This window comes from Acytostelium subglobosum, assembly GCF_000787575.1.
Source record: "Acytostelium subglobosum LB1 DNA, scaffold: scaffold13, whole genome shotgun sequence".
In the NCBI taxonomy this organism is placed as follows: Eukaryota; Evosea; class Eumycetozoa; order Acytosteliales; family Acytosteliaceae; genus Acytostelium; species Acytostelium subglobosum.
The window spans coordinates 1-25,239 of NW_012236520.1; the positions used below are offsets into that span (position 1 = coordinate 1).

Genomic DNA, 25,239 nt, shown 5'->3' on the forward strand with positions numbered 1-25,239 from the left:
GCAGGTGTTTGCCCAAGACCCAGATATCCAACTCAGTACCGCAGAAGAAGCATTTGACACCTGCTTGCTTAACTCTGGTGACTATTAACTGGGTTAGCTCCTCAGACATCAGATGTTGTATTATATATATGTATTAATTGGTCGCTATTACTATGTTGGAGGTTGCAAAGGGTCATCACGGGTCGGACCTTGGATTCCAAAACAAATATTTGAAGAATCCACCCACAACACCCGTTGAACCCTGCAGAACCCAAGCTAACCTTAGCAGCAATCAAGTCTTGTTGTTACCCCCAACAAAGCAAGCACATTTTATTCAACTCTCGCGGTGGTCTTGCGAAACCAAGTGCGAACTGACTCCGAGAGTAGCAAGATTGCCACGGAAAGGGAGAATGTCTGGAGTGGAATGACTGGATTCTCAGGGTAGCACATCATTGCACCTATCTCTTGTGGTCCATGTAATCATCTGTCTTGACAGACGTTGATTGATTGGATGGATGTCTTGACATATGTTGATCGACCAATTTGTTGATTATGATGATCATTATATCATATGCGAGAAGATGATTGAATCGATTGAAAGGGGAAGGATGATGTTGATGAGGATGATGAGGATGAAGAGGATGAAGAGGAAGGAGGTTGCTTATACTCAGAGTTGTAATATTCATTCTCCAACTCTAGAATTGATCGTGATATATCCTCAGAGATGGCCTTGATTGACTTTGTTGACTTTGCATTCTGTTTCTGATAAACAAGACTCTGTAGCCTGACCTCTTCAGTCATATTAACAAAGTCATTCAATATTATATTCTGTTTCAACTCTTCTACAATCTTTAACAGTGCTTCTGCAGAGTTTAACTTGATAATATATTTGTTAGTATAAAATACATGTACATCATCTTGTTCAAGATGAAATAGATCAACATACTATATTAGTTGTACGAGTCTCCATTTCGTATATCTCTGATGAGTTCTGTGCATTCTCATTGACCTTTGCTATCTTTATGATTGAGTGATAGTTGTCCAACATCTGATTGGTCTTAATCTCGATCTGTTTCTGGAAGTACTGTTGATCCCTAAACAATGTCTCACCTCTTGTCTGAGGTTGTTGTCCCATCATAGAGTTCATTCTATCTTTTATCTCTATATTCTTAAATTACTAGTATTTGTATTGTGAATGTTCACCTTCAAAAAAGTGATGATCTTTGATCAGAGTTTGATCACTTTGGCACACTATCATTGTCATAGATAGAGAGAGATAATAGAATGAATACTAGTAGTGCATTCAAAGTGATTGAAGACATATGGTTGAGATATAAGGACAATCATTTTGACTCGTTGGATGATGATCAGAAGTCAACACTCGATCATACTTTGAATCATTTGTTGGAGATTGATCCCTATCTACAAGACAACCTAGTAGGCCTCATTAACTCACTCCCACTCCTATCCAATGTATGTATTGATGTTTGATGGGTGGATGAATTCAATCATTCAATCGATGACTGACTGGAACTATCCCACTCTTGCTTACTTACCTTAGGTTATGGAACATAATATAAACATTAAGAAAGTGTTTGGAAAGATTGCAATCACTTCACCATTGAATTCATGGTCATTCCCTGAAATTGATTATGAACAACTTCAAAGTATGCCTGGAATCAAAGTCACATTGTTTGATTTGGCATTGGCCTACTTCCGAGCAAGAGACAACATACAGGTCATGTATTATGAATTCTTGGTCGATCCAGTCTTTATCAACAAACTATCATTAGTTGAAAAAGAACTGTTATATGAGCATTATATACAGTTACTCATTCATCACATTGATGATAAAGTATACCTGGACAACGTCGCCAAGACATATGGTATGGAGCGTGTTGAACAACATCTTATCAAATGGTTCATCAACACAATCCAGGACCCAATCCATCAATCTGCTGATCAGCATTCTCGGATGGTTAAGTATCTCACGAACTTGCCAAACATGTCCACATCAACCTTGTTGATCAATCACAAACAAGATGTATTCAAGTATGTTTGATTGATTGATTCATTGGACACACATACATACTTACTACTTTCCACATCAACGCGAATACTACATACAGATTCATTGATGGATGTGACCTGGATAAAGAATTAACATATGGTCTATCAATGATGTACGCCATAATTTTGGATGATCCACATTTGGACGCTGCCAATCAACAATTGATATTGGATATGTTGGAGAGACGCGAGGGAATGAAAAACACTCAAAGTAATGATTCATTTATAATTGATATGCTTCCACTCCTCCGACTCATCAAGCCATCAGATCGCTTTCTCAATCTTTGTCGTCGACTCGATCCATATCTCTTATGCAAGGTCATCACGCACCTTGGTCCATCATTCAAACTGGTATGTGTGACCAACCCCATCAATCAATCTGTTACTGACCACAGCCATTACTCCAGCACTACAAGCAACTAGAACCATTGATTCTTAGATCACTCACCACTCAAGAATTGATGGTCATTGGTGGAGTTTCCAAATACTTTGGATCGGTTGGCGGATGTGAGGATATGTGGACGTCAATATTGAAGCGTGTTGAGTCAATGCGCTTAAATGGCAACATCTTAGTTGGATCAATTAATTGGTATCCTCCCGACAGACGAGATGAGATCTTGTTTTACATTGGCACTGGTCTACTTGGTATGGTGGAAGCTTTGGATGGTGTGATCACAGACAAGCAGCGAGACCTTTACATCAACACTGCCATCCATTCAATGATGCACTGTCATCAGTATGGTGTTGACAAGCTGGACGAACAACACTTTGTCCAACAATACCGACCATGGCTCCAGAATTACATTGAGAGTGAAAGATATGAAATGGCCTGTCCTAGAATGGAATCCAGTCGACTCCTCTGTATAATGGCTCGTCATTCATTATTAGACGAACATCTCATCAAAAGCCTAATTGAGAAATCCAGCAATTGGCACAAGGACGATCCAGGCAACTTTGAATTCTTTGACTCATGTCCTGACCCAGCGACCGCGTGGTCATGTTTCCTTGGCATACCACAAAATAACAATATTGATTATTATGCAATGCGGTGCAATAACATCGTGGTGACTAATCGACTCTTAAAATGGCGATGTGTGCAAAGCGATAAGGGCAGTTCCAAGCACAAGAGGATATTGTTGGCCAAGCTATCACTCCTCTCAATCAACAGCAAGGATTACAAACATCAACTGGAGCTTTACAAAAAGTACAAGAAGGATTCAATTGCTACACTAATCTGGTCAAAGTCCACACCGACGACCAGGACCGACATAACCTCAGATGGGCCATCGAGCACGGCAATGGCACTCACATCACTCTCGCCAGTGCTAATCAAACATATACTTAAGAATGTGTTACTAGACGATGACAAGATTGATTCGAGATGGGTCGTGTCATTGTCGACGGTCTGCTCCAAGATCCATCATTCATTAAGGTCAACATTGTCCAACACAATACTGCCATCGATCACAATCCATTCAACTATTGCCCACATTGGTTCGAAATATTGCCTCTACATCAATGCTCCACTTCATCTCCACGCACGAGAATTGAACTATATCCCACCGGATCACATTGATCAATGTCTAAACCACTTACAATCACTGGTCATTCCATTTGATATCTATGAGAATAGCCTTGACGAGGATGAGGATGACTACTTTGATCAATTCTCCATCATCTACATCAGCGTTATGCTTGGACCCAACATCAGACATATACATTTCCAAGAGAACGGACACATTTCCATTCGAGAATGGCGCAGTAATTCGCCTCACAAATCATTTGTATCATTCGTTGTCCAAGAGCCATACGATGGTCCCGTGAGCAAGTTCCATCAAGCAAGCTTCACTCTACTCATCAATGACTTTGTCCGTGATCGAACATCGGTTCAACACATCGAGATCACATCATGTTCGCCATCAGGTCCCCAACCACTGACATCCAGTGCCCATTGTGCGCCTCGACTTACCTTCACATGGGAGTTGTTGGATCAAGGACCAAGCCAGTATTGCACTTTCTTTAGTTCAGATGAGAGTAACCTGAAAGAGCATGATCACCTCCAAGATCTGGACCGGAGCGAACTGGATCACATCACATCAATCATCCTGTATCAGTGTCATCCAGTGCATAGTTTGTCAAAAGTGAACAATGTCCAACATCTCACTCTTCAACCAGAGCCTCGCTTATTGGAAGACTACCTGTTGGATGAGTACTCATCATATATTCAACAATTCTACAAAGAGTGCAAGCAATTGAGAACACTGACTTTGGTGGTTTCTCAACTGAACGAAGCTGAATCATTGCTACCAGACCCATTATCGATCACATCACTGGCAACGCTTCAATCAGTGGAGATCCATATCAACGAATGGATATGGATTGCCAAACTAGAGATTGAGGACAGGATTCAAGATCAATTGTCCAAGATACTTAAACGTGTCGATATGCCAAACATCCAGAAGGTATCAATTCTAATCAAACCCGAGGTAGGCCAATCACCTGGAGTACTCTATCTCTCATACTACCGATGTTGTCCACGATGTCCACTCACTCCAACATCAGACAAACAGAGCAAGTTTAGCTTATTCCAACATCAAGAGCAACAAAAATTGACCAATTAAAGTTGGATCTATTTCCTTGTGTTTATTTACGCTGATGACGAATGAATGTGAGCGCCAGGAAACTGAGCATAATGTAGGCAATGTTGAAGGCGATCAACATGAATATGTTCCAATTCACTCGGTCATACTCAAGTCCATATCGTTCGAGGAGTGTATCGCCTGATGTGATTGGACAGAACATCATTGTGTTCTTGCCCACGGGTATTGGATAGGCACCAACATCATTGGGACAATCAAATGTTGCGCCTCGCAACTCTGTTACACCAATCGACTCAAGACCATAACGTGAGAACATCAACCAATGTAGCCACTTCCATCCTCGTGGGATGTCTGGACCCGGGATGAAGAAGCCGCCAAACAGTCCGAGGAAGTTGAGCGCCATTGAACTGATCAGTGCAGCCACGGGCAGTTCGGGCATCACAAAGGCAAACATCAAGGCAAGGTTGTCGTAGCAGAGTGTCATGAGGAAGTAGATGAGGAGACTGAAGAAGAACTTGCCCCCGCCCTCGCCACCATCCATGCCACTCAACAAGAAGAATGGGATCCAGTAGACGAGCGAGGTCATCACGACCATCGGCAGATCGGTCACCAATGTAGCGGCAAGGTAAATGAATGGCGGGTACGTTCCAGATTGTTTCTCGCGGTAGAATAGTGATCGATCCTCCAATGCCATTGGTATCTTGGACACAGATGAAATACCAGCAAACACAAACGATTGGAAGATCATTGCCAATCTATTTCGGGCACCTGATTGATCGTGATCAAGTCGAAGGAACATCGTGCCCAAGATAAAGGCTGGGATGATTCCACGAAGGAATCTGATCAAGATTGTTGTTGGACGTCTAACATGATTGAGCCATGCACGTTTGGTCAGGCAGTACATCTGAGTCCTCAATGACGAACCATACATGTTGGTGAACTTGGGCACAGTAACACCAGTTGGCACAACCTGCTTGTTGGTCAGCTGCTCAGTTGTGGTCTGGCACTCAGTTGATGCACGGTAATACTGGATTGGGTTCCTGGCCTCGTCACGCAGCTCGGCCACCTCAAGTATGAAGTCGGCGGCATTCCTTCCATGTTGCATATGATAGCCTTGATGAGCAAAGTAGTCGACGACGGTCTGGCAATTGGGTCCAGTGTCTCCAAAGTATATGACCTCACCCTTGGCCAACAACAATAACTGATCAAACTCTTCAAAGATCTCTTGTGATGGTTGATGGATGGTGCATATAACTGTTCGTCCACTCTTGACCACCTTGCGTATACAGTTCATCACTTTGAGTGCAGCAGTTGAGTCCAGACCAGAGGTGGGCTCGTCCAAGAACAGTAGCTGGGGGTCGGCAGCCATCTCGATTGCAATGCTGACCTTCTTGCGATTGGCCAATGAAATGCCTACCATTGGATTGAGACCGATCTTTGAGTCCTGGACCTTGGTCAAGTGTAGCAACTTGATGATCTCCTCCACCAACTTCATCTTGTCCTCGTTGGGCATTGTATCTGGCAGGCGACACAAGGCAGACATGTAGACGGCCTCCTTCACAGTGAGATTCTCTGGCAATATATCTTGTTGTTCAACATAGGCGGTGAATCGAGTGAGTTGCATCGAGTCAATTGATTGACCATTGATTGACACTTGTCCAGTGATCTCGCCTCCATTCTTCCTCTTGGCCAATATGTCCAAAAGAGTTGACTTGCCTGCGCCAGATGGGCCCATCAACGCCATCATGCCAGGTTTGACAAATGCATTGATGTTGTTGAGCAGCTGCAACTTTGCCTTCTCAGTCTTGCCCGTATGTTCATTCCTCTTCTTGACCTGGACTGAGTAGTTCAGGTTCTCAATGGTCATGTAACATCCTCCATTGTTGGCCATGGCAACATTGTTCGCGTCAATGATGGTATTCTTCCTGTCCTTCTTTACCTTGATGCCATATGATATTGTCCTTGGTGGCTTCTTGGTCTCGAAGCGAAGCCATTTCAATCCAATAAAGAAGAGTGTGAACAATACAAATGCGTAGCAGACCACGATGAACAAGTCGATCCATCGCCATGACAATGTATCATTGAATCCAAATAGTTGGAGGGTGGGTGGCGGGATCCTCTCGTGGGGCGCACAATGGAATGTCTTGTCCACCATCTCATTGGAGGCCAGCGCATCCAGCACGTACTTGAGTGGGTCGAGATAGTACAACCATATCCACCAATCTGGATAGTTGGTGCGTGGCAGGATGAAGCCAGATGAGATCATGAACAAAAGTATGATGGCTGGTGTCACCAATGATGCCTTGAGCTGGGTCGATGAGTATGCCGATGCGCACTGGAACAGTCCCTGTGCAACAATGTTTGTCAATGCATTGCATATGATGAACACAAAGAATCTGTCTGCACTGGCATTGAATCCAGCAGTCCAATAACATATGGTGGCGAACAATGTTGACTCGATGAATGACACGGGGAACTTGGAGACAACCAATGAGAGGAAATATGCGAATGCTCGATAATATTTGCCATCCTGTTGGAGATAGAACACTGGGCGCAGCTGATGGAACTCCTCGATCGAGGGGTACGACGTCCAGATGTGAAGGTTCATTGCAAAGTAGAGTATGGCGAATCTGTTGCGGCCGCCAGTCTGAGTGTCGCCCAGTTGGAAGAACAATGAACCAAGTACGAATCCCATTACAATGGCCTGTACGAAACGTACAATATATTGCTTCCTGACCATCTTCATCACTGTGAACTGTCTACTCAAACAAAGTTTGATATCATCCAACAATGTTGAAGGTCTWACTCAATGAGTCCTTTGTCGTTGACATATCCCTGACCTCCAAGCCATCAGGTGGAAGATGATCCAATCGTTCAATCACACTCTGAAAGTCTATTCATTGTTTGAGTTAATGTATGAATAATTGATTGAGTGAGTGATGGTAACATACATGATGATTGTTTGAATAAGTGATCAAACTGAATGTTGTGTGGATCCTGACTATTATATAATGGCTGTGTCTCGATTGAGTACTTCCTTGGATCAATGACAATGTCTTGGACAAACTCTGCCTCCGGTTGATCCTGAAGTGGATGGTATCCAATTGAGTTAAAGTCTGGAATATTTGTTTGATTGATTGAGTAAGATAGTGAAATAATTGATTGATTGAACATATAACATACATGGGAGTAGTTGTTCACGTGGGCCAAAGTAACAGAGTGTACCATGCTCACCAAGTAGGATGACATCATCAAATAGTGTGAATAACTCTGGACTTGGTTGTAATAATGAAAGGACTGCTGATGACTTGGATTCGATGGCAATGGTCTTGACATGATTGCAAATGTTGAATGAGGTGGCAGAGTCCAATCCAGTGGTAGGCTCATCCATCAATATAAGATTAGGACACTTTGTAAACTCAGACGCCAGAGTGACACGTCTCTTCTGTCCACCTGATATGCCACGAATGAGTTCATCGCCAACCAGTGTATTCCTCTGCTCGGTCAGTCCGACCATCTCCAATATGAGGTCGACTCGCTCCTTCTTGGCCTGCTCTCTAGACTGCTGGCCCATGTTGCAGTTGGCCGAGAAGTCCATCGTCTGCTGAACCGTGAGTATGGGTATGTGGCGATCGTCCTGTGGAACGAATATTGTGTCGCGGTGATGTGTCTTGTCGTCCGCCACATGACCATTGAACAATAGTTGTCCGTCGATGGTACTGTGTTGCTTGGGATGTCTGTTGGCCAGAAGTTGGAGTAGAATTGATTTGCCAGACGATGGAGGACCCATCAAGAGTACCATGCGGCCAGGTTGTAATGAGAAGTTGAGATCATTGAGCAGGGTCTTGGTTGCAGGGTCATGTTGAGGTTGTACAACCTTTGTATTGGAGACCAATGATTTCCAAATTGGCTTGGGGTTGGTGTCGACCTTGAGGCTCAATCCCTTGGCAACAACATACATTCCAGTCTTATTTGGACTGACATGTGATGTTATATGTTGACTTAATTGATTATTATTATAATTATTATTATTAATATTTATAGTTGTGTGATTGTTTGTTGTTGATTGTTGTGGTCTAATATCAATTGATGTCATCTCCACGGATGTTGGAGTATATCCTCTTCCTCCTCCTCCCCCAACATTGTTGTTGTTCCGAGGTATCTTATAATTGTTGTGATTGTACATTATTAAATAAATAAATAAATATATAAATAATTATGATTGATTGATTGATTGATGGATAAAGATACATACTATTACTTAAGTATGATTGATTAATGTTCCAAGCATTCCTTTGTTTTAAACATTAAGGTCACAATAATACATCATGACGTATCCAGATGACCCAGTGTGTGAATGATCTTGGAAGGACCGAGAGGAGGTCCTTGAAAGGGCTGACTGGATGACCCGTCTGAATGTGACTCCCCATTCCGTAACCCCTGTGATGGGCTTGTTCTCCGGGTTACCCCATAGGCTCTCAATATTCCTTGATGGGCACACTGAAATATCATCGATGTTGTTTTGTTCAAAAGCCCAAAACCTTGGAGAATCGTTGAATGCCTCGTGTGTTTCTGCGAAGGGTCATGTGAGAACAACTTAAAAAAATTATCATAACACTATGTTTGTGTGTGGCGTGTTAGTTTGTTTGTCGTCTGATCATTGTCAACTACTGGATCACTTACATTGTGGCATGCCTATCTAGTTGGAGACCGTCTTACTTTGGCAACATGATGGATGTGGCGCCCGTTGGTGATGTGGTTTTGGTGGGTGAGTGGGCCGGGGTTCGGGGCACCTCGCGTAATCAATCAATCAATCAATCATTCCCTGATCACTGTTGTGTGTTCTATAAATAAATAAATAATTATTATTATTAATTAATCTATATATGACGTTGATTGATGAGTTAGCCCATTACCATTAACTATTATTATTATAATATGGCCCAATGTCTGGAAGGTTAGTTCACCCTGTAAGAAGATGTGATATGATTGAACAGAAACCTTGAACATTGATATGATGACATCATCAATCCACGAAGTAGTCAATGTCATATTATCTATCTCGAGATAACCTTTATGTATTAATATACCAACCTTATTAGTATCATTTATTACTTCCTTCATTCAATTAGATAAATAAAGAGTGGTTCAAGAAGAAAAACTGAAGTGAGGTCCGAATTGAAGAAGTGAAGTGAAGTGAAGTGAAGTGCAACCACACAGGTCACTCCACAAGTTGTGTGTGTTTGGGGATCGGTGATGATGCAGGGCATGGAGAGGGTTGATCAGGTCATCACATGTTGTTGTGACAAAGTGCAAGAGAGAGATATAGAAAGAGAGGATAATAGTTAGTTTGTTGTTGTTGTAATAGTAGTAGTATCAGAGGGTGTGACGTGACTATCACATACCATAACAAGTGTAGCTTTTTTAAACCATGATGATGTCAAGATCACTCAACAGTTGTCTCTTGTTCAACAACCGTACCAATACTCAATCACTTCTAAAGAAGTTCTACGTGTCCACCAGTGGCAGCAGCAGCAGTGCATCATTCAAAGTACTGTATACACTCATTCAATCAATCAATGGTCATTAAGTCAGTCACTTACCAACCATCATCTATATATTATAATAGGCCTTCCCAAAGGGATTCAAGACTGGTACATCAGCTTGTGGACTGAAGAAGAGTGGAAACAAGGATGTTTGTGTGATTCACTCGTCGACACCTTGTCAGGTTGCTGCGGTGTTCACCGAGAACAAGGTTAAGGCTGCACCAGTGGTACTCAGTCGTCAACTTCTTGACAGCCATCACTCAAAGGGCTTCAACTCACTTGTCATCAACAGTGGTGGTGCCAATGCCTGCACAGGTGATCAAGGTATGGCCAACGCCAAGACCATGTCCACCCTGACCTCCTCTCTTGTCAAGGCTCCCCAGCCCTCACTTGTTATGGTATGTTATGTTGTTCGATCAATCAATCAATCAATCAATTGATAGATCACATGTTAATCAATCAATCAATCATGATATTTCAGTCAACAGGTATCATTGGACAACAATTGGATATGACCAAGGTTGAGAAGGGTATCAAGGAAGCCGTGTCCAACCTCAATGAGGCTGATTGGTTGTCAGCTGCCAGAGCAATTATGACAACGGACAAGGTACCAAAGTTGGCACAGGCCAATGTAAAGATGTCGGGCACTGACGTCAACATCATCGGTATCTGCAAGGGCGCCGGTATGATCCATCCCAACATGGCCACGATGCTGTGCGCCATCTGTCTGGACGCCAACATCTCGGAGCAGTGTCTCAAGTCGCTGCTCAAGCACTCGGTCCAATACTCATTCAACTCGATCAATGTCGACGGTGACATGTCCACCAACGACACCGTCGCCATCTTTGCCAACGGATCGGCCAACAACAAGATCGTCGACGACGTCAACTCGCAGGACTACATCGCCCTGCAGGCTGCCGTGCGCGACGTTGCCACCAAGCTCGCTCAGATGATCGTGCGTGACGCAGAGGGCGCCACCAAGTTTGTCACAATCAATGTGCAGGGTGCCGACAACGAGGCCAACGGACACATCGTTGCCAACAGCATTGCCACTTCATCGTTGGTCAAGGCTGCCATGTATGGAGGCGACGCCAACTGGGGCCGTGTGCTGGCTGCCGTTGGCTACAGTGGAGTCAATGTGGATCCACTCAAGGTGTCAATGTGGTTCGCCAAGGGCGACGGAGACAACGTCGGCAAGGGCAAGAAGAACGATCCAGAGACCTCGATGCAGTTCATCGAGAAGGGCACGCCACTTCCCAAAAACGAGGACAAGGCTGCCGAGCTACTCAGTCACAACGACATCTCAATCATCGTCGACCTCTCCATGGGCAAATCATCCTACACCATGTGGACCTGTGACTTGACCGAGGAGTACGTGAGAGCCAACTCCCACTACAGGACATAATCAATCATCTCAACTCCAATTCTCCCTATCCAACTCAAACAGCATTAGTATCTCTATATCTGTCAATTTCAAATCAATCATTCAACTCCATTCAATCATTCAATCAATCAATCACATTCGAGTTCATGTAAATATTACATAATATATAAATCATTGTCAACATGACCTCGACAAGTACTTCGGTATGGAACACGATATTAGGATACCTTGGTATTCATTCATGACTTCTCGTTACCCATCAGGAATCCGAATGGCTTTTGCCATTTTTGTTAAAGTTGTTGCGTGGACTGGGTTGAGAACCAGCGCCAATGTTAAACATAATTGATTGGATCACGTGTGCAAACAAAAACACTTTTTTGATTGATTTTTGGTGTGGTTGTTGTTGCGTTTGTTCAAAGGGTACTCACATGCATGCAAGTGACCATGCTGAACACCGACACCGACATAGTTCAATTTCAATCAACAATATCTTTTATTCACATTTATAATATATATATATATAAACAGATATAAATATAACAATGAATAGAACATCATTATTTATTGTTGTTATTTTGTTAACTGTACTCTCCCTATCATGGGCTCAGTATCAACCTAACTGGCCATCAATTAACTCCAGACCACTTCCTGCTTGGGTAAGTATATCATTGTTCAAACAAACTCAACTTATACTAACCAAGGATACAAATATAGTATGATCAATCAAAGTTTGGTATCTTTATCCATTGGGGAGTATACAGTGTACCTGCCTTTGCTGTATGTGTCCATTCCAATCCAATACAATCCAATCCAATCCAATGTACTAACATCTTTTTGATTGAATGAATGAATGAACAGGTCCCTGAGTGGCCATCCGCAGAATGGTTCTGGTGGACAAGTAACAACCCACAGGTTGATGGAGGTGCCACTCAACAGTACCTACATGACACTTTTGGAAAGGACTTCCTTTATCCATCATTCGGACCAATGTTTAAGGGCGCCTTGTTCGATCCAGACCAATGGGCAGACCTATTCGAGGCATCCGGTGCCAAGTACGTCGTGCTGGTGAGCAAGCATCACGAGGGATTTCACCAACTGGCCATCCGCAAATGCTTGGGGCTGGAACTCTGTTGACGTTGGACCACACAGAGATATCGTCGGTGAGGTGACCAAGTCTGTGAGAAACAAGGGACTGCACATGGGTCTCTACTACTCATTGTTTGAGTTCTACAACCCATTGTACTTGAACGATGTCAACTCTGGTGTGCCACCAACAACCAACACCTATGTCACCACTCACATGATGCCACAGCTGCTCGACCTGGTCAACACTTATGAGCCCGAGGTCGTCTGGTCCGACGGAGACGAGGGCGAGAACTCCACCTACTGGCAGTCGACCGAGTTCCTGGCCTGGTTGTACAACGAGTCGCCCGTCAAGGACACCGTCGTCGTCAATGATCGTTGGGGACTGGACTGTGATGGCAAGAATGGAGGTTTCATCACACCATCCGATCGTTTCAACCCAGGTTACCTCATCAAGCGTAAGTGGGAGAACTGCTACACCATTGGAACATCATGGGGCTACAACCAGAATGAGCCACTCTCCGAGTACCAGAACATCTCATCACTCGTTCAAACTCTTGTCTCCACCGTCTCATGTGGTGGTAACTTGTTGTTGAACGTTGGTCCAGTAAGTATTGCCGCGCCGTAGATGACTTGATCACACATTACTTATACTTCCCCACCCATTAGACCAGTGATGGAGTGATCCCAATGATCATGCAATTGAGATTGATGGAGATTGGACAATGGCTGGACATCAATGGTGAGGCCATCTATAATACCACCTTCTGGAGAGTCCAGAACGACACGCTTGCTTCAGACCTGTGGTACACCACCAACTTGGAGTCAGGTGCCGTCTACGCCATGTCCTACAACTGGGCCGACGGAAATGGAGACTTACATCTCGAGGCACCAATCGCCAGCCATGAGACCAAGATCACACTCTTTGGCTATGGAGGAGAGATCAAGTTCACGCCAAGAGAGTTTGGCGCTGGATTGACGCTCCACCTTCCATTCCTTGCACCAGGCGAGTACCCTCCACATGGTGTCTACACATTTAAGATGATGAATGTCAAGTAAATCATTCAATCATAATATGAGCAACTTTTTTCAATTTTGGGGGATATATTTATTATAATGAGTGCGTGAGCAACAAAGAAAGGAATAACAACAAAAGCAACAAATAGAGAAACAGGAGAAGAGAGAATGAGAACGACGACAACAAGAGGAACAGAGGAAACAAGATAGAAGTCTCCAATGCAATCAGTAGTAGTGGAAGGCCTCATTGATCTCTTCGATTGGGTAGTTGAAGGTGATGAACTCGTCAACCTTACCCTCCATGTACCAATGATTGATATATGCATGTCCATTCACTGACTCCATCCAATCATATGGTTGTTGTTTAATATGTCTATTCACTGACTCATCACACATCTTTATATATATATATTATAATTAAAAAGGGGATAACCTATCCTTTGGAAGGTTTATTAACTCGAATGGTGGAAAAGAGAGAATTATGTAGTGTAATGTATGTATAGTATGTATAGTGGGGGCCAAGGCCTTACTGACCGAATACCTTTCTTCGATTGTTGCCTGGCAGTGAATGATTGACCAATGAGGATTCGCCATTGGGATTGCCTCCCAACAGCTCATGGGGCGGTACGAACTTGACCTTGGGTTTGCTCTTGCTGTCCTTTCGCACAGGCATGTGCGAGATCTCGGGCGTGCCAATCATAAAGTCGTTGGTTTGATTGGCCGTCGGGCAACAAGTCGTCATCGTCGTCGTTGGCGCCGTCGTTGTCAGAGTCCGAGTCCGAGTCCGAGTCGCCCTTCCTGAGCGGGATTGGGATTGGGATGGGCGCCGAGGCAGACACGTGGATGTCCTTGGTCGGCGCAGCGATGGATATGTTGAGGGAGCGCAAGTATCGCATCTTAATGGAGTTGTAGCCGTCATCCTTTCCAGAGATGGGAACAGTGCCCTCCTCGCCGGCCAATATCGGCTGCAAGTACTCTCTTGTGCCAATGATGGTAGCACCACGCTTCCTATTGACTATCGAGTCCTGCTTGTCAGGTGATTGTTGGACCACTGTTGTGGCCACCAAATCACTGGTGGACGATTTGTTATATTCTTCTAGAGCTGCTCTCATTATGTTTGTTTAAATTGATTKGATTGATATTGATTGAGATTGAGATTGAATGACTGGGATTGATTGATTGATTGACGTTGTCGACTTTGTGTTTATAATTTACAAGGATGCTGTTGATGCTGCTGCTTATTTAATCGCTAGCTCGCTTTATAAATGTAATAGTATTAATTGGTAATAGTATATGTATGTGTAATTGCTTAATTAATGTATGTATCTAATGTATCTATCTATATTAAAGAATTGTTATTATTATTAAAGTATTATATATCTAACTCCAAGAGAATAGGTTCAAACTAATTGATATCAGACTAAGATGAGGTGATGATGTCGAAAATAGTAGCATGGTAATCAATAGAGATATATAATTGTTTGATTGATTGGTTGGTTATTGATCGTTGTTGTTGGTTGTGTTTGAAAGAATGATCTTTGATTCTTATTCGTTGCTTTGATGATTGTTTAAGATGCTTGGAGTAAACTGACTTATATTGTCATACTACTGCTGCTGCTGCTACTAGTTAATTATAATAAAATGATATATGATTAGTTATTTAGTTATAGAGAGATAGATTGATTGATAGATAGATATATTTGTTATTTATGTGTGTGGGTGTAAGTGTATCTCGGAGGATGAAAGGAAATGAGGAGTGAGCGTGGTTTGAAAAGTTGGATTGTTTGGGTCACTCCTGTGTGCGTCAATTATTTGATTTTTTCAACTTTAATTGATTTTTATCACAAATCACACATTAACACAAAAGAGTGGCGTGATGAAAGACGAAGATAGGAGTAATAATGACTCCACTCATACCCACCACACACCAACACAATGATCATCGACCAATCAATGAAGCATGCAAGTAATAATAGAACTTTGGCTGTGGATAATAATAAATATAATATATATATTGGGGATGCGATACTGCTTGCTTGCTTGCTTGCTTGAAAGCTGGATAGGTTCTATGTACACTTGTCAATGACGACGACAAAGAGACGGCGACTGCGACGGCGACTAGCTAACAGACCACGTCTAAGACGGAAGTGCACATCGACGACGACGTGAATATATACCTCTTGAAAAATAATAATGATAATAATAATATATATTTAACGATTGGCAGATCCTTCGCTCCTGCCATCCCTAATATTCTCAGCAGCACGTTGTGCACTTGTTCGTGATGATGGACTGAACATGCGAGAGAAGAATGATCTCTTCTTCACGACGCTGCCATCCTTGTTGTCCATATCCAATGCGCCCTTCTCCATTGTGTTGTCATCGAATTGAGCTGGGTCGATCAATGGCACGTGAGACTTCTCCATTTCCTGGATGATCTGGTATGGCTTGGGGAAGAACTCTCGTTGGATCACCTTGTAGATGGCGAATGGTATCAGAGCAAAGATGGGCACGAACAGCATGCCCAGCCAGAACTTGGGCGCGCGGAAGTTGTGGAAGACCGTGTAGAAGACGTCTCCAGAGTTGTTGGTGCTCACAATACGGATGAGGTTAATGATGACGGTCCAGGGGGAACCAGAAGATGATGCTGCCCCAGATGGACGAGTGAGTGATGTGCGTCCAGTATCTTGTGTCCATCGCCAGACGGATGGTGACGGTGATAACCACGACGATGAATACCAGTTGACCAAATGCCCACATCTCAAGCACTGATCCGTCCTTGAGGAGAAGGCCACCATGCGAGTAGATGGCCTTGGTACTAAAGAATATGATTATAGACTGCGTGATGGCCATGAAGATGTTGATCCAGAGTATCTTGATGTTGAACTCAGAGTCCTTCTGACCAGCCTTGTACAACATTGGGTATCGGAGTGCGCTACGCACACTAACGTCCTGATCAAACACGGCGTAGATGATTGGCTGGAGACCAGTGAAGAACACGTTGAAGACGGCCAATGAGAAGGAGTCAAAGAGTACTTGAGCTGAGAACTGATTGAATATGCCGAACCAGAATTGAGTCATACCGAGCACCATGTTCTTGTAGAAACTGTACAACATGAGGTAACTGTTACGCTTGTAGTTCCAGCGACCGTGCACCAAGAGTAGCTTGTGGAGGAAGCGGAACTGGGCGATTGAGTAGTCACTGGCCATGACAGCCTGCATACCCTCATTGCCACTGATGCCAATACCGACATGAGCGGCTTGGATCATAGACACGTCGTTTGCACCATCTCCAATGGCCAGTGTGACCCATCGCAGTGTGTCACGGACCAGCTTCACAACCTCGGCCTTTTGGATGGGTGTGGTACGGCAGCAGATGACAGACTGGCAACGGGATGCCAGGTCCAGGAATTGGTTCTTCAGCACACCGTCCAGCGCGTAGTTTAGGATACGTCCTTCGACGACCAGCGCGAAGCCGTTGGTCTGGAAGTCCCTGGCATCGTGGGCAAAGTAGGTCTGCAAGGATGAGTTGATGTTGTCTTGTACCTCCTCCACACTGTTGCCATTCAGGATAATGATCTTCATGTCGTGGCGCAACAGACGGCATGAGAAACCAATGTTAATGGCAGTCTCTTGCTTGTCTCCAGTGAGCACCCAGAGCTTGATGTTGGCCTCAGCTAGAGCGGCTATGGTCTCGGGAACACCATCTTGTAGCTTGTCTTCGATTGCAGTTGAACCAAGAAGTATTAGACTGTGCTCGATCTGCTCGGCAGCACGTCCAACATTCTCCTCACGGTTCTGAATGGACACGGCGGCTTGCTTGTATGATTCGTTCCATTGTCTGTACTGATCCTCGGGAATGATGGCGTAGGCCAGCACCAAGGTACGCAGTCCATCCTCAGAGAACTCYTTGCAAATGAGCCATTGTGTCATTCTCCATGTCGTGTTGGTCCTTGGAGAGCAGTGGCAACATGGTGGAGTCTGCTCCCTTGGAGTAGATAACGATGCGGCCTTGTGAATCACGGACAATCACAGACATTCTCTTTCGGTCACTGTTGAACTCTAGCACGTTGAGCAACTCGAATCGCTCCTCTTTGCCATTGATCATCACGTAGGTGTACTTGGGGTCACGTCTGTGGAAGGCGAAACCAAGGTTGCGGGCGGCATTGGCCAACGCCTCCTCATCTGGACTCGATGCCTCGTAGTTGATCACCGAATCATCCTTGTTGGGACGATCAGCAATCACTGTATGGCAGACAGAGAGCAAGGTGAGGAACTGATGGATCATCTCTCCCTGCTGGCCGCCGGCGTTGAGGTCATTGAGCAGAGTGCGATCACGGAAGTTGAACTTGGGGTCGGCGCCTGGGATGCCCTCGCTGTTGCCCTCTCCATTCATGTGGCCGTAGATCTTGGGGCCGACAGAGCAGCGCATAAAGTCCATCTGGTTACGGGTGAGCGTGCCAGTCTTGTCACTGAGGATGATCTCAATCTGACCGAGCTCCTCACTGAGGTTGGTCGTGCGAGAGACGGCTCTGGTGTCAGACTCGGGATGATACATGTCCATGTCCCACGAGATGAATATAGCTTGTGCGACCTTGACCATCTCCATAGAAACGTACAGCGAAATGGGTACCATGACGGAGAAGGTGATGAGGAATGTAAGGAAGTTCTTGATGGCGGCGGCAACTGCACGAGAGTTGAAGAGTAGGTACCAGTCATCGATGTGTTGGTGGGTCCTCACCATGCTCACAATCATGCCGATCAACGACACGACAATCATGATGGGGAACAGATTGATGAGTGCGCGGTTCACCAGCTTCTCTAGGGTGCTTCTCTTGCTTGGTGCATCGGTGGAGTTCTGCATGACCTTGGTGTCTCCCACCAGTATACACAGACACGCCGTAGACCCAGTCAGCATTACGCAGGATGCAGCCACGCAGCAGGGTCTGTTGGTTGGAGAGAGGGTAGGTGACGACACTGGGCTCGCTCGTCATGGCCAGTGCGCCACGGAACACGTAGATGACATTGTTGGGATGTTCACACTCGATGCGACCACGGAACAGTGCCAAGTCGGCTTCATTCCTCAGGTTCTCGAATGTCTCGGGGATGGCCTGACGCATCTTCAAGTTGGTCTCACCGTCTAGATTGGACGTCTCGATGTAACAGACACCATGTTGTTCCGAAGTGTTCAGCACGATGAGGTCTGCTGGGAAGCTCTCACCCTTGCATACCTTTACAATATCACCAACCTTTAGATTCTTCCAAGGTCTCTCCTCGAATACTGCGCCATTGAACACGCGTACAGGTAGATTATTGATAGTTATATCATGCTTTCTTCGTTTCTATTATGATCATTTGATTCATTAGTTATCATGTTTTTGTTGAATCAACCAATGAAACTTACAATATCTTCAATCGCCTCCTTGACTGCAGTGACTGCCAACACAAAGATCAGTGGAATGATTGTTGCGTATGGATTGACGGCAGAGATGTGAAGAGGGATGACCTGGATAATGAGAATGATCAAGAAGAAGAAGTTGGCAGCACGTCTGAACTGCTCGTAGAGGTTCTTGGGGATGAAGTTCAACAGAGTGTACTTTGTAGTCTTGATAGTGTTGTTGCCAAACTTGGACTCGAGATTCCTTGTCTGATCGTTGACGAATATATTCCTCGTCTCACCAATATACTTCTTCTTCTTCTTTCTCAGAGGTTTGTCCTTCTTTGGTTTCCTGCCTCGCAGTCTAGATCGTTTTAAATTACTATTTGGTGATGTCCTTGGACCTGATCCAGAACCACTTGACATTGAACGTGGTCTACCTGCTTGTTGTGATAACATTGGATCTGTACCAGTTGGCATTGGTATATCTTGTAATTGATTACCTGCATTATTAATAATCACACCTAGTTCATTATTATTATTATTATTATTCTTGTTAATACTATCATTCAATTTAATCAAATATCTGTTATTAATACAACATACCAGGTGTATTAATATTATTAGGATCCATTGTATATAAATTATAAGGTTGTCTTCAAAGTTATCCACTTCTTATCCTCCCTCACTACTGCTGTTGTCGGAATTATTTATATTATCCTGTTAACTATAACAAATAATATATATTAAATAAATAATATATAAATAAATAAGTAAGTAAATAAGTATCTGTATCTGTGAGTATATATCACTTGAGTTCGTCTTTGGTGTGTCTACTCCCAATGTCCACTACAACTTCACTGGGCTGGAACTGAAAGAGATGCTCCCTAAAGATATAAAAAGAAGGAAGTAAACTCATACATATGCATGTCATTCATTGCAATGAATGACACTCTCACACACACACAGACAGATACACACACACACACACATAACTAATTCATGACCATATATGGTCGTGTATATCAATCTGAGTGAGGACAATGCGTGTGTGTAGTGGGGTGTGAATGTAGGGATTAAGATGAGACACTGACAGACTTGTTGTTGTTTGAAGGACATGCATTGGATGGACTTGGACGAGCGAATTCGAGAGCATAGGAGGAAGGAAGGACAGAAGGAAGGAGGAGGATCCATTCTCCTCCAAATAACCCTTCACTCTCGAAGTAGGAAGAGGATGTCGCCACATCATTGTTGGCAAGTACCAAAGATTGGTCGTTGTTGTTGTTATAATTATTATTATTGTTGTTATTTGTTGTTATTTGTTATTATTATTGCAAGTCCTTCGAAGGCGTAGTAATAGTATCAGAGCGCGCAGGCTAATTTACAAATGTCGAGTGGACCTTTCTGAATGATTGAACGTTGTCCATTTGAACAATGAATGGTACATTGTCTGACTTTAACAGCTTCTGAATCTCTTGATCCATTTGGCTGCTGTTGCTGTTGCTGCTTCGATGTGGATGAGGCAATGAGACACTGCCAATGTGCGTGGACTTGACCTCGTTCCTGACTTTGACCGATGCAATGTCTGTGAATCGTCCAAAGTGATGTGATGACGATGGTTGTGTTGAGATTGTGTTCTGAATGAGCTGCGTCATCTTGTTCTGCAGCTGACTGACCTGTAGCTGCTTCTGAACCATGTTATTACGGTATTCGTCGGCGACCTTGCTTGCGGCAGCGCCTCCACCACTAATATCCAACACCTTGGGTGTGGCCATCTTCTCCAACAGATCGCCAATGCAGCTGTCCACCTGCTTGCTGTAGTCCAATATCTCATTGAACTTCACTCCATGCAATGGTGTCTTGGTGCTTGTGGCCGGAGCCGCGGCACCTGCTGCTGCAGGACTGTTGTCGCCTGGCTGCTCGACATGTACATTTGAGAGGTTGAACAACTTGGTAGACCTGCTGCCGGAATTGCCAACCAACTCTTGAAGCTCGCGAACAGACTTCTGAGCCTTCAGTCTGATGTTCTCGCTTCGCAAATGTTTGATGGCCTTGCGCATGCTCGCCGTCTCAATATTGTCGGTGCGTTGCTCCTGCTGAGGAGCGGCAGAGACCTTCTTGGACTGGTCTCTCTCGAGCGTCACATAGCGAGCCTGCAGTGACTTGTGCTCCTGCTCTATGGACATCTTGTCCTTCTGTAGACGATTGATCGCTTGCTTGTAGGTGGTCTCGTTCTCAGCTCGTGACTGTTGCTCCTTCTGCAGGGTCTCGGTCAGGTCTGTCTCGCTCTTGAGCAAAGTCTTGATACGCTTGTTGAGTGCTTCCTCCTTGCGCTTCTCCTCCGACAGCTCGGCATCGCGAGCCATGATCATCTTGGTGTTCTCCAGAGCCTCCTGCTCCTTTGCCTGGATCATGTCTCTCAAGCTGCCCGTCTCGCCGAGTGCGGCCTTGAGGATCTGTGCACGAGCGACCCATGGATGTACGACGTTCAAGAAGTCAGTGCTCTCCTGTGCGGACATCTGGAGGTCACCAGCGAGGATCGTGTCCACGACGTCATTGAGCTGTGAGGACATGCGACCAAACACTTGCTCAAGGGGTGGCAGCGAGCTATCTGCGGCAGAGTCGTCGTCGTCGACGCCAATGTCAGCGGCAGCACTTCTGGTGGCTGAGGCAATCATCTCAGCCTTCATATCGATACCGGCCACCAATGAGTCAAAGTAGGATGTGTCGTTGTGGACCTTTGGTGCGCCTTCGATCAACAATGTCAACAGCTGCTTGCAAACGGCTTCTGAAGACGTGAGGATATCGTTCACGATGGACGACTGCTTGAGCATTGGCTTGAGCAGCAGGTTCTTGACGACCTTGCGGCAGACGGACAGTGCCTTGCTCAGCAGCTGCTGGGGGAAGTAGTACTTGCGCTGGGCGTGCAGTGCAATCGAACAGATGTTGTGATCGTTGAGCATGATCTGTTTGATGGCGTACTGGATGTTCAGAATGTGATTGAGTAGTGTTGACCATTCGGACCTGTGGATACGATCGCCAAAGACGTTGGCGAGGATGGCGTCCAGCTTGGCAGTCATCTTCTCGAGGTCGGTGCTGGCATAGGCCGTGCTGTACTGCTCCTGCTTGATCAGTGTTAGGAGATTGTCGAGCACCTTCTCCTGATGCTCGAGGTCGCGAGCCGAGCGTCCGGCTCTGAGCCAATGATCCACCTGGCAGCGCTGTAGTGTGTCGATGAGCCATGTGGCCGAGATGGACAGATGGTCCAGGATGTGGATGATCTGTAGGGAGTGACCCACGTCGCCGGCAGTCAAGACTGGTGCCTCGCCACTGGTTGGTGTCATGCCAATCTCCTCGACCTTGTAAGTCTTGTTGAGGTACTTTTGCGCCAGACCACACTTGAGCACGATGCGCTGTAGCAACAACAATATCTTGATCGAGTCGTTGTCGGCAGAGAATGATTGCTCGGGCAGGAACTCTGAGACGTAGCCCAGATGCAGGGAGGCCTCCTTCGAGCGGTACTTCTCCAGCTGATGATCGATCTCCATTGCCGTGGCCTTGGTCACCTGGTTCTGGAGATGGATGTTCTTGCTGAGCAACTCCTGTTGGACCATAGCCCACATTGAGTTCTGTTCGGCATGTTTCTCCTCGTTTCGCTTCAACTCCTCGATCTTGATCTGCAGCTTGGACACGAGTGTTCTGAACTGAGTGATTGTGCTCTCGTTCTCCTGTTGCTTCAGCTGCATGTTTGCCAGATTGCCATTCAGGTTGAGGTTCTCCACCTCCTTTGAGTGCAGGTCGGAACGCAGGGCCTTCTCGACTGCGGCCTGGTTCTCCTCCAGCTCTGCAGACAAATCGCGCATGGCTTCCAAGTCGCCCACCATGGTCTCCAGCTCAGAGACCTGCTCACTCAGCTCTAGATTCTTCTCGGAGAGATCGGTCACCAATGACTCGGATGTGGCGGCGTCTTCGAGTGCCTGTCTCAGCTCCTCAGCCTCCTCTAGCTTCTTGGTGAGGTCGGTCTCGAGCTTGGACACCTTGTCCAGCAGAGCGGCGTTCTGCTTGACGGTGGTATCAAAGTCCTTCAATCGCTTGGAGGTCTCGTGCTTCTCGTTGAGTGCCATATCGCGCATCTTGACCAAAGTCTCCTTGAGCTTCTCGTTCTGGGCCTTGAGAACGGCTGCGCTCTCGCCACCCTCCTCGCCAGACATTGGCGTGGAGAACGAGCTGTTGCTGGCGGCCTGCTTCTCCAACTCCTCAGCCTCCATCTTGCTCTTTAGTAGCTCATACTCGCTTCTGACCAACTCCAACTCATTCTCGGCGACTTCCACCTTTTCCTCTGCAAACTCCTTGTCCAGTGTCATCATCTCAATCGTCTCATTCAAGTTTGTCAGCTGCTCCAACAAGTCCAGTCTCTCCTTCTCCCAAAGACCCTTCTCCTTTGTCAACTGCTTCTCTGCCGATTCCTGTTGAAGATTGATTGATTAGTCATCCACCTTCACACCCTTGTTGAGCGAGTGATTGATCATTCGCTACACATACATCATGTCTCTGTTGACTCTTGAGTGCATTCTCTGTCTCCTTGTCCTTGTCCTTGAGTGACTTTTCCAAGTGTTGCACCTGCTTCTCCAGCTCCCTGATGGACTTGTCCTTGGACAAGTTGACCTCCTTGAGGTTGTTCTGAAGATCAGCGATTTGCTCTGTATGATTGATTGATCGTCATCGTTAGTGATCATTCGCGACATGCTACAACTTGATCATGGTCATAATCATACCCTGTGCCTTGGTCTTGTATTCAGTGAGCTCGTTGATAGCACTGATCATCTTCTCGACATTCTCATTCATCTGTGGTGCAGCTGCCTTCTTTGTTGGCGTGCTCTTGAGGATCTCCTTGATGTCATCCTCATCATCGTCGTCTTCTTCCTCCTCATCATCATCCTCGCCCTGTACAATCTTTGGCTTCCTATCCAGTGTTGGTGAAGCAGTTGATGGTGATGGCGCAGTTGTTGCTTGGACTGCGACTGGTGCTGGAGTTGTGGCTGGGGCTGGTGCTGGAGCTGGCTCTGTATGAACAGGAGTTGGCTCTGGTGCCTGAGTAGCGGGTGTAGGAGTTGGTTGTTGTTGCACGACTGCTGGCTCCTTCTCAACGACAACAGGTGTAGTTGTTGTTGTGGTTGTGGTTGTGGTTGAAGTTGCTGGTAGTGCTGCAGGAGTTGCAGCTGGTGCAGTCGCGGGTGCTGGTGCAGTTGTGGCAGTAGCTGCTGGCTTAGTTGACGTTGATAGTCTCGATATCTTTGACGATGAAGTTTCTGTTGATGCTGCTGCTGCTGGCTTGGTTGTCTCAGTCTTTGGTGCGGCAGTACTTGTTGCAGCTGGTGTCTTCTTTGTCTCTGTTGTCGCTGCAGCAGGTGTTGTTGAAGCCCTCATACCAATGGATGATGGTGGTCTGAGTCCAGATGATGGCTCCTTCTTTGTTGTCGCAGCTGCTGGTGCTGGTGTACTATCGCTCGATGCTGCAGCAGGCTTCTTCAATCCTGATGTTGTTGTTGTGGTCGTTGGTGGACTTGTCTCAACAGGCGCTTCACTCGCAGCTGGTGACGTTGAAGTGAGTGTTGGAGTCACTGTAGGTGGTGATGTCTTTGTTGTGGTCGTTGTCGTTGATGGTGTCAATGATGGCCTCTTGCCAAGTGATGATGGTGGTCTGATGCCTGATGATGCCGGTGCTTTCAAGCCCGATGTCGTGGGTGTAGTTGGTGGAGCAGCGGTCACCGCTGGTGGAGGCGGCATCAGCTTGGAGTCATCGATCTCCTCTGCCTCGGCAGGGAGCGACACTACGAGTACGGCAGGCGGCTTGACAAAGATGCCGTGTGCAGGCTTGCAATCAAAGTACTTGACGCCCTGCACCGTACCGTCGTTTTTGCCGTTGGCTGCGTCCAGCTCTATTCCAACCCATCGACCCGTCTGAAACTTGGTCATTCCACAGTACTTGACTGTACCCTCACCAATCTCTGGTTTATTGTTGATGGCCACTCTACTGCCCACCGGTATGGCTTTTCCCTCCTCTGCCATTCTTTCAATAATTCTTCACTCTGTATTCTATCTTGTAGTAGTTGTCTGATATATCTGTTTTGTTCAATGTTGTATCTTATACTGTTATTATTATTATCTTTACATATACATATA

General features: G+C 45.5%; 7 protein-coding genes across 7 annotated transcripts; 2 read left to right on the forward strand and 5 right to left on the reverse strand.

Annotated features, from left to right (window-relative positions):
- Positions 1-552: 552 nt before the first annotated feature.
- Positions 553-1,153, reverse strand: SAMD00019534_066550 (hypothetical protein; the record flags this gene model as incomplete). Its single annotated transcript, XM_012897767.1, has 2 exons — positions 553-855; positions 926-1,153. Coding segments are annotated over 2 exons (531 nt in total), but the record flags the coding sequence as incomplete, so codon positions are not given.
- A 3,539-nt stretch (positions 1,154-4,692) lies between these two features.
- Positions 4,693-8,670, reverse strand: SAMD00019534_066560 (hypothetical protein; the record flags this gene model as incomplete). The annotated part of the gene is made up of 2 exons (XM_012897768.1): positions 4,693-7,446; positions 7,834-8,670. Coding segments are annotated over 2 exons (3,591 nt in total), but the record flags the coding sequence as incomplete, so codon positions are not given.
- Positions 8,671-10,080: 1,410 nt separating this feature from the next.
- SAMD00019534_066570 (hypothetical protein) lies at positions 10,081-11,597 on the forward strand (the record flags this gene model as incomplete). Its single annotated transcript, XM_012897769.1, has 3 exons — positions 10,081-10,200; positions 10,279-10,593; positions 10,677-11,597. Coding segments are annotated over 3 exons (1,356 nt in total), but the record flags the coding sequence as incomplete, so codon positions are not given.
- Positions 11,598-12,777: 1,180 nt separating this feature from the next.
- Positions 12,778-13,721, forward strand: SAMD00019534_066580 (hypothetical protein; the record flags this gene model as incomplete). The annotated part of the gene is made up of 2 exons (XM_012897770.1): positions 12,778-13,269; positions 13,332-13,721. 2 exons carry the CDS (start codon positions 12,778-12,780, stop codon positions 13,719-13,721), a joined length of 882 nt encoding a protein of 293 aa, XP_012753224.1.
- A 572-nt stretch (positions 13,722-14,293) lies between these two features.
- On the reverse strand, positions 14,294-14,791 carry SAMD00019534_066590 (hypothetical protein; the record flags this gene model as incomplete). Its single annotated transcript, XM_012897771.1, has 1 exon — positions 14,294-14,791. The coding sequence occupies one exon, from the start codon at positions 14,789-14,791 to the stop codon at positions 14,294-14,296; it is 498 nt and encodes a 165-aa protein (XP_012753225.1).
- A 3,603-nt stretch (positions 14,792-18,394) lies between these two features.
- SAMD00019534_066600 (hypothetical protein) lies at positions 18,395-19,494 on the reverse strand (the record flags this gene model as incomplete). The annotated part of the gene is made up of 2 exons (XM_012897772.1): positions 18,395-19,021; positions 19,084-19,494. Coding segments are annotated over 2 exons (1,038 nt in total), but the record flags the coding sequence as incomplete, so codon positions are not given.
- Positions 19,495-20,432: 938 nt separating this feature from the next.
- SAMD00019534_066610 (hypothetical protein) lies at positions 20,433-25,125 on the reverse strand (the record flags this gene model as incomplete). Its single annotated transcript, XM_012897773.1, has 3 exons — positions 20,433-23,522; positions 23,599-23,756; positions 23,832-25,125. 3 exons carry the CDS (start codon positions 25,123-25,125, stop codon positions 20,433-20,435), a joined length of 4,542 nt encoding a protein of 1,513 aa, XP_012753227.1.
- Between the last annotated feature and the right edge of the window lie 114 nt (positions 25,126-25,239).